This window comes from Chiloscyllium plagiosum, unplaced genomic scaffold (genome assembly GCF_037043375.1).
Source record: "Chiloscyllium plagiosum isolate Xiang-an unplaced genomic scaffold, Cpla_swu_hap1 HiC_scaffold_15, whole genome shotgun sequence".
Taxonomy (NCBI): domain Eukaryota; kingdom Metazoa; phylum Chordata; class Chondrichthyes; order Orectolobiformes; family Hemiscylliidae; genus Chiloscyllium; species Chiloscyllium plagiosum.
Window position 1 is genome coordinate 30846261 of NW_028270153.1, and position 9531 is coordinate 30855791.

Genomic DNA, 9531 nt, shown 5'->3' on the forward strand with positions numbered 1-9531 from the left:
GATCGTTGTGGCACTCCACTGGTCACAGGCCTCTAGTCTGAAAAACAACCCTCCACCACCACGAGGGTCGTCTTCTATCTTTAAGCCAGTTCTGTATCCAAAATGGCTAGTTGTTCCTGTATTTCACGAGATCTAACCTTGCTAACCAGTGTTCCATGGAGAACCCAGAGGACCACATCCACTGCTCTGGCCTCACCAATCCTCTCTGTTACTACTTCAAAAAAACCTCAATCAAGTTTCGGGGACATGATTTCCCATGCAGAACATAATGCTAACTATCCCTAATCAGTCCCCCCCATTTTCAAATACATGTATATCCTGTCCCTCAGGATTCCTTCCAACAGCATGCTCACCACCGACGGGAGGCACACCAGTCTATTGTCCCCTGGCATGTCCTTACCACCTTTCTTAAACAGTGGCACCATGTTGGCCAACCTCCAATCTTCTGGCACCTCACCTCTAAGTATCGATGATACAAATATCTCATCAAGGGGCCCCAGTAATCACTTCCCTAGCTTCCCAGAGTACAACTGATCAGATGCTGGGGATTTATCCACTCTAATGCATTTCAAGACATCCAGCACTACCTCCTCTGTAATATGGACATTTTTCAATATGTCACCATCTATTTCCCTGCACTCTAGATCTTTTATGCCCTTCTCCACAGTAAACACTGATGCAAAATACTCATTTAGTATCTCCCCAATCTCCTGCAGCTCCACACAAAGGCCGCCTTGCTGATCTTTGAGTGGCCCTGTTCTCTCCCTCATTACCTTTTTGTCCTTAACGTATTTGTAAAAACCTTTGGATTTTCCTTAATTCTATTTGTCAAAGCTATCCCATGTCCCCTTTTTGCCCTCTTGATTTCCCTCTTAATTATACTCCTACTGCCTTTATACTTTAAGGATTCACTCGATCTATCCTGTATATACAGGACATATGCTTTTTCTTAACCAAACCCTCAATTTCTTTAGTCATCCAGCATTCCCCACCAGGCCTTTCCTTTCACCGTAACAGGAATATACTGTCCCTGGACTCCCGTTATTTCATTTCTGAAGGCTTCCCATTTTCCAGCCGTCCCTTTACTTGCAAACATCTGTCCCCATTCAGCTTTTGAAAGTTCTTGCCTAATACTATCAAAATTAGCTTCCTCCAATTTAGAACTTCAGCTCTTTAGATCCTGTCTATCCTTCATCACTATTTTAAAACTAATAGAATTATGGTCACTGGCCGCAAAGTGCTCACCCACTGATCCTGGTCACCTGCCTTGCCTTATTTCCCAAGAATAGGCCAAGTTTTGCACCTTCTCTAGTAGGTACATCCACATACTGAATCAGAAAACTTCCCTGTACACACTTAACTTCCTCTTGATCTGAACCCGTAACACTATGGCAGTCCCAGTCTACGTTTGGAAAGTTAAAATCCCCCTATTACTCTTACCGATAACTGAAATAATCTTACAAATTTCTTTCTCAATTTCCCTGACTATTGGGCGGGGCGGGGGGGGGGGGGGGGGGGGGGGGGGTGTCTATCATACAATCCCAATAAGGTGATCATCCCTTTCTTATTTCTCATATCCACCCAAATAACTTCCCTGGATGTATTTCCAGGAATATCCTCCCTAAGTACAGCTCTAATGTTATTCCTTATCAAAAAGGCCACTCTCCCTCCTCCTCTTTTGCCTCCTTTTCGGTCCTTCCTGAAGCATTTGTATCCTGGAACATTAAGCTACCTGTCCTATCCATCCTTGAGCCATGTTTCTGTAAGTGCTATGATATCCCAGTCCCATGTTCCCAACCAAGTCTTGAATTCATCTGCCTTCCCTGTTAGGCCTCTTGCATTGAAATAAATGCAGTTTAATTTATCAGTTTTACCTTGCTCGCTGCTTTGTCCCTGTGTGCCCTGACTCACTTCTTTTCTCAACTGTAGCTGTCTCAGATTGATCTCTTTCCTCACTATCTCCCTGGGGTCACCCCAACCATACCACACACTTTGTTTAAATCCTCCTGAACAGCTCTAGCAAATCTCCCTGTCAGTATATTAGTCCTCTTCCAATTCAGGTGCAAATCCATTCTTCTTGTACAGGTCACTTCTACCCCAGAAGAGATTCCAATGATACAAAAATGTGAATCCTGCTCCCATACGCCAGCTCCTCAGTTATGTACAATGCCACTATTCCCTACCTACGCATCATACATGAACTCCAGGTGATATTGATGAAACACATACAATCAAATGTGTTTCGCCCTTTCAAACCTAAAACACCATTTGTGAAATAGAAGAAAAAGGGTCAACAGAGAGCCCTTAAAAACTATTTATATTTACATTTGGCTGCAAATGTGAACATTCTACAGATACTCACTCCTCCATTTCCAATGAGTTATCTTTGGCAAAATAGTTACTGGGTATATAACCTTCTTGATTAGTTGTCAAAGATCTTCCCTGCCACCATTCGCCTTGCCTGAAACATTAAAAAAAATTCCATTACCTTTGCTTGATGCAACTGCAGAGAGAGAGAGATTTATAGACAACGTACAAGAATAGCAAAAATTACATAAAACGATTGATGTAGTATTCACATTGTATCCCAAATGGCTAAAATTTGTTATCATATCTCTCAACATCAAGTCTGCGAGGATAGCTGCACCATTGATCAATGTCAAATATGTTCTTGAACTAAAGAGACAAATTCTGTAATTTTGGATGGACACCACATCAAATTGTCCTTTACTTTTGTATATTTAAACATTCAAAGATTAGTTGAAATGTCTGGTTCTTCAAATTCCATTTTAATATATTAACTATTTTATTAAGTTCATGGAGCGTTATACTGTAGTATCTGTTACTTAGATTGTTACTGTAATTGCTCACAGCCTCCTTCCCATATGCTCAATGTTGTTAAAATATAACAGTGAACTCCTACTTACTCTGAGAGCACCTTCACTTTTTCTCCCTTCTTAAAACTCAAGTCTCCTTCATGTATGCCTTCATAATCATATAGTGCAACCACCACCAGGTCGTCACTTCCTGTGATAGAACAGTTCAATTAATTGGAACTCTCTTACAGATAAGAGATCAAGTTTCACATTATCCAATACTAGTCTCCTTTTCTTGTGGCAGTGAGAGAGACTCTGAAATTATGGGGATCCTTCTCTTCTGGCATATGGAATCACAACGTCATCAATATTCTTTCAAATGGCAGGATGGACTAGGTGTGTGGATGGGATGGGTTTCTGGTACTTGCAAGGTTAAGAAATCCACTGTCATAAAAGGATTATGAAGGCTATTCAAAGACAAAAACAAAATTCCAGATGAATCAAATTCCACCTCAAATTCGGATAGCCCACTTCACAAGCACAGAAGCTTGAAGTGGTAAATGAAGTTTGTTCCTCAAGGAGATTTAAGTTTGCTCCAGCCTCCAGTTCACTGATTTTTAATTTTTTTCAGACCCACAGTCAACATGATATTTAGTAATCTTCCAAAAGGAATGCAATAAAACATGGACTAATCATTGAGACTTTAAATACTGCCTAGCACACAACTAGAGAACAGCTCAGAGGCCATGCAACAAACTTGTATTTCCCTCCCACAAAATGAGGGATGTAGGAGTGAAGCAGGGAAGGGCATTTTAAAACTGCAGATTTTAAAAAAATTCAATTTCAGGTCAACTTCTAGAACAAGATCTCAAAATAACTTTTGCCACCTTGAACATTTCAATCTTGAAACACATTCAGAAAATAATTTAAAAATACTTCATTTCATGATACTCTCTAATAATATTACATTCCAGGCACTAACAAAAAAACTTGCCACAAAAAAAAAGCGGCTGAGTTTATTATGAATGCCACTACCCAGCCTGCATAAAACAAGCATGTGCAGTCTGTCATGATGCAATGTCACAGAAATAAAGGAAGGAAATGGCACTATTAGAAGCGTGAATAATCGCGGTGGGAATCAGAGGCAGGATCAGCTTGTGAGGCAGTGGCAGTTGCTGAGAGCTGCACACTTACAGCCTTCTTGGTCTCCAGTCTCCACCATGCCTGCTTGACCCCTTAGCAGTGGCACATACAAGGACAATATCCTTGCAAGTCTTTAGTGCATGTGCCAATGCTTCCCACGGCCTGTTCCACCATGGCCAGGGGATGTCATTGGTATATCTGCACATGGCAAAGGCCATATTGCATTCAGTATAATCCCTCTGGCTAATAAAAAGCATGCGCTGCAGACTACAAGTATCAAATGAGCCTTTTAATCATTAAAATACTGTTCTTGCCAGTTCAGTGTTAACCTATTGTCAACAATGTATTTCCCGTATTGGTACATTTTTGAACAGAACAGGTCAAATACGAACACTAAAGGATCTGACATGGTGAACACTTGGTGCACTATTCCATTATTGAAAATTAAAAGCTTCCAGTAACAAAGTAAAACATCAATAGCTGAATCATATATTTCACAGATAGGAGCACAAAATTAGGTTTTCATACGTACCTCCCGAAGAAAACTGTGCAGATGGGAAGCTATTTGTGTTCTAAATAAAAAAGGATCAATATATGAATGTTCTAATGAGCATATGCATAGATAAAATTAATATTCAAGGAAATACTTATCTTAAATTGTGGATGATTATAATTAAAGTAAAAGAATATACATCTTCAGCTTGTGGTCTTTTACTGGAGTCAGACTTTTTTGCTTTTTAATCTCCGAAATAAATCCAAAGTAAAAGTCGAACCTCAAGGCTGATAATCTCCAGATTACTCCCAAAATCATGCAATAACTGGCAAAGACCTAAATCAGCTCAAGACAGTGAATACATAACTTAAAGAGCGATGTGGTAAGGAGGGGTTTGAGTTCATGGAACACTGGTACTGTTCTGTGCCAGTGAAAAGCTCAACTGTTGGAATACTTAGACAGGGCTGGAATTAAAATACCAATAAAAAGTGAATAGAATTGTAAAAATAACTGAAAACTAGTAAAGTGGGAGGCAGGAGAAGGATCCATACATAGGTAATAAAACAAAAAGTAAAAGATCAGGGTCCAAACAGAGGTACAAATAATGAATCAAGGGAGCATTAAGGAGCTAAATGACAAAATAAAGCAGATTAATGAAAAATAAGAATATGATGGTTAAATTCAGTCATACGTGCTTTTAGCTCACACCCTCTCTCAGGGTATCTTAACTCCCCCATGAACAAAAAGCAAGGTCCAAGAAACACCAGGATTGACAAGGCCAGTATTGAGAGTGTTTGTTTCATCTCACTAGGGAATCTGGAACCAGGGGACACAAGGGACATCTCATTTAAATGGAGACACAGTGGTTTCATTTGCTTGACAGGTTGTGACTCTTTGATATTCCCATCCTCAATTAAGCCTTAGAGATTAAATCTTGAATATATACACTCAAGGTGGACCAGCCTAGTCAATCAAAACCTGTCAAGAGTTATGGGACCCCAAGCAGGCAAGTTGGAGTTAAGGCCACAATGAGATCAGCCATGTCCTTAATTTAATGACTTACTCCTACCTCACTTTGAGTACTAAGAACCAATTTGGACATCATACTGTAGGAAAGATACAATGGCCTTGGAGGAAGTACACATAGGTTTACAAGAATGATAGTGTAACCCTTGAAGTCAGGTATGAGAGAAGATTAAATAGGCCTGTTTTCTCAAGAATTTAGAATATTAAAGGAATGAGCTGATTGAAGTTATGATGTTAACAGGAAAAGACAGGATAGATAAAAATAAACTACTCCCACTTGGAGATTCTAGAATTGGGGACTTACTCTAAAAACGAAGGCCAGACTATTCAGGAGAGATGTCAGGAAACACTTACACAGGGTGAGGGGGAGATTTGGACTGCTGTTCTACAAATGGCAATTGATGCTAGATCAGTTGGTAGTTTTAAATCGGAGATATATCTTTGTTTAACAAAAAAAGCTAAAGAGATACAGACCAAACACAAATGGAACTAGCCCACAGAGCAGCCATGATCTCATTAAGGTGATGAGTAGGCTCAAAGGACTGAATGGCCTACTTCTTTTCCTATTTCTTACATTATTATGCCTTTGTAGGAGGCAGCTGCTTCAGATAAGTGCTCCAGGAAATGAGTTGGGAGCTGCAGAACTGTGGTGCTGGCAGGAGAGAGATATCAGGACTGTCGAGTTCTGGGAGTCAGGGATTTCACACCAGGGAGCAGCAGTAATTATGGGGAATACTTTTTCTTATTGTAATACTTTAGGGTTGGTCCGAAGGTAACCAACGTCAACACTATCTGTCTCCAGGCAAACAGAGGGAACAGGAGTGCTTAAACTTTATTGCTATTATCTGGGGATGAGAGGTTACAGAATGACCTATGTAGTGTTTTTCAGGCAATCTAATATTCTTTAAATTGCCTGAACAGTCATGTAAAAAGCATTAGCAACAGCAAAAACAAAAATACACTGAAGAAATGGTTAATTGCAGACAGGAAGGGATATCCAATTAAATACTGTAAATTCTGGAACATTAGGGAACCGCGACATGCAGGTTGGGGGGGGGAGGGGGGGGGGGGGGGGGTCTGCTTTACGCCTTTTCAAATCAGCATATAATGGCCATTAGGGGAGCTAAGCAAAATGCATCTTTCTTAGGTCTTTTTTAGATTAGATTAGATTACTTACAGTGTGGAAACAGGCCCTTCGGCCCAACAAGTCCACACCGACCCGCCGAAGCGCAACCCACCCATACCCCTACATTTACCCCTTACCTAACACTACGGCAATTTAGCATGGCCAATTCACCTGACCTGCACATCTTTGGACTGTGGGAGGAAACCGGAGCACCCGGAGGAAACCCACGCAGACACGGGGAGAACGTGCAAACTCCACACAGTCAGTCGCCTGAGGCGGGAATTGAACCCGGGTCTCTGACGCTGCGAGGCAACAGTGCTAACCACTGTACCACCGTGCCGCCCACAGGTCTTGTTTAAAGTATGAATTTTGTAACCAATACAAAGTATTCAAATTTGACATTAGAAATTTGCATTTATTCAACATCCTAAAGCATCTTACGAGGAATGTCATTGCATCAAATTACATAAAGAGCTACAAAAATACACAGTCACAGGACCAGAGAGGAAGATTTTAAGGTTCAATTTAAGATAGAAAGAAAAAAGAAGAGGTAGAGGTTTAGGCAAGAAATTTTATAGTTTGTAGGAGACTAGGGAGACTGATGGTATTGCCACCCATGCGGGTAGGATTAAAAACACAAATACACAAAGCATTAGAATTGGATGAGTGCAGCAATCGGTGGAACTTTTAGAACTGCAGCAAAGTCATGGAAAATTGACAAGAAAGATGAACATTTTAAATTTACAATATTTCTAAATGAGAAGCCAATATAGCAGTGTTAGCATCCCTATCTGTGAGCCAGGAGATCTGGGTTCAAGTCCACCTGCTTTAGGAGTGAGAGATAACATCCCTGAAGAGGTCAATTACAAATTATCTAAATTTATAAGTTCGGAAAATAAGATTTGAATGACCAAGCTTGCAAACTATTATATGTCCTCTCACAGTCTCAAGTATTTTGCAACAGTCAAATCTGGAGGTATCAAAAAGGTAAGGATGAGGATTTCAATCACAGATCATTCTCATGGACCTGTATCGGCTATTAATACCTCAAAACGTACCTTTGTACTCAAATCTCTCTTTAGCTTCTTCACTTGCTATCTTGCAATCAGAAAAACCCTTTTAGTTCCTCTAACTTTAGCCATTGTATATATCCTTCCTGCTGCTCCTCCAGCTGCCATGCCTTCAACCAGTTGGTTCCCTGAGAATTCTCTCAGTAAACCAGAGGTCTCATTTCTCCTCTTAAATAAAACCCTTCTTACAAAGCTTTTGGTCACTTTTGTTAACATTTCCTTACTGGATTTTGCATCCATTTTTTGTGGGTTCATGAAATTACTTTGGACATTTTCTATATTAAAAGAATGTGTACATATGTTTGAGGAGGGTGTCACACTCTGATCTTATTTGATTGGCTCTCATATTTTCCATCAAGAGTCACTTATCAATAATTAGTCAAAGGGGCATAGTACTTTTTCCTCCTTAGTCCAAAGAACAGAAACTTGCATTATGATGGAGATTCGCAGTCTAGCTGAAAATTAAAACTGGAACCTTCTGAACTCCATGGTTAATTGTTGTGTTGTTGAGATGGACTGATTTCAGTAATCCCTGAACATGGCTGACTGCAAGCACTAACTTTATGGTAACCTATTTACAATCATCAGAAAATTCCCTGACTTTTGGAATGTGGACATGAGTGTATGTTGTTTCCTCCCATTTCAGACTGCTACAGATAATATTTGTAGTGACATAGTCTAATGCATTCCATTATAGTAACATAATTGGTCTCATTATTTGTTCTATGAGGAAGTTAGTTTTTAAAAATGCCTTAACCAGTGTTTCTGCTATCGATCGGTTTGTACTTGTGCTGTAACAGGCTTCATTCAGTATAGATATTAACAGTAGCGACTACTTCTGTAGTATTGCCACTTGTTAACCAGTAAAACAAAATTCTCAGAAAGGATTCTGCACAGGCTAATCTTGCTAGAAAATTATCTTCAACTTTATTTCACTTACTGTCGCATGAGAGTTCGATGTGGGATCTTTCACATAAAGAGCAGTGTTAGATTTACGTACTGGATCATTCAAGCTCTTCTCCTCCTGGCTGGAAGAATCCTTCGATTTTGCACAACCCATGTTTCTGAAAAGAAAATGGAGAACAATGATTTGATTGCCATGAGTAGCCTAGGTTCAATGACTGAATGTGCAAATTGCAACACTACAAATTCAAAACCTTCAAGTATGCACCGAAACATCATCTGGAATGCTTACATCCGTGCAAACAGTTAGCCCTCAACTTAACACTGGAATGTCAGCCTATTCAGATATCAGTTCTCGCTATTTTAGCAAATGGTGTAAATCCATTTAGATGAGAAGGCAATTAGGTAGAGAAAAAAAATACAGGTGTGCCAGGAATTTCAGATTTCCATCTTCTAATGAGATCAGCAGCAGAAACAGATTGACCAGGCCAGCTGGATATTGTTTAAAATCAGATGTTGTAACACTTGAAACAGGCACATTTTGCCAATTTGTCACAGAAAGCTTTGAAGTGCTAGTTTCAACATTATGTACTTTTTTGCAGTTGAGGAAATTGAAAATATCTGGGCCTTTACAAGGTTTTCACCACAGATGTGGTTGAAAAGGAAAGCTAAATTTGTCAGTTTATAACCCAAATAATCCACATAATCCAGTTGCTTGGAAAAATCGATCTAGGACCTGGTAAGAAACTTACTTTACAAACATGAAAAGCACAGAACTAAAACATTTCCAAGCAGTAAATTAGGAAGGTAATTAGCTTGATGTGAAACTAGGAGGAGAAAGTGAGGACTGCAGATCAGAGCTGAAAATGTGTTGCTGAAAAAGCGCAGCAGGTCAGGCAGCATCCAAGGAACAGGAGAATTGACATTTCGTGCATAAGCCCTTCTTCAGGATGT

General features: G+C 39.8%; 1 protein-coding gene across 2 annotated transcripts in view; it reads right to left on the minus strand.

Moving 5' to 3' along the window:
- The window catches only part of LOC122560162 (tyrosine-protein kinase HCK-like), a 90941-nt gene that overhangs the window by 52715 nt on the left and 28695 nt on the right, over window positions 1-9531 (minus strand). Inside the window, exons 2-5 of one of the 2 annotated variants that reach the window (XM_043710498.2) lie at window positions 8675-8738; window positions 4492-4531; window positions 2928-3027; window positions 2363-2461 (exon numbers count right to left, since the gene is read on the minus strand). In XM_043710498.2, coding sequence (XP_043566433.1) covers window positions 2363-2461; window positions 2928-3027; window positions 4492-4531; window positions 8675-8734 — 299 coding nt within the window. In that variant the 5' untranslated portion in view covers window positions 8735-8738. Of the gene's footprint in view, window positions 1-2362; window positions 2462-2927; window positions 3028-4491; window positions 4532-8614; window positions 8739-9531 lie in introns of both variants that reach the window. The other variant, XM_043710496.2, reaches the window with a different exon arrangement.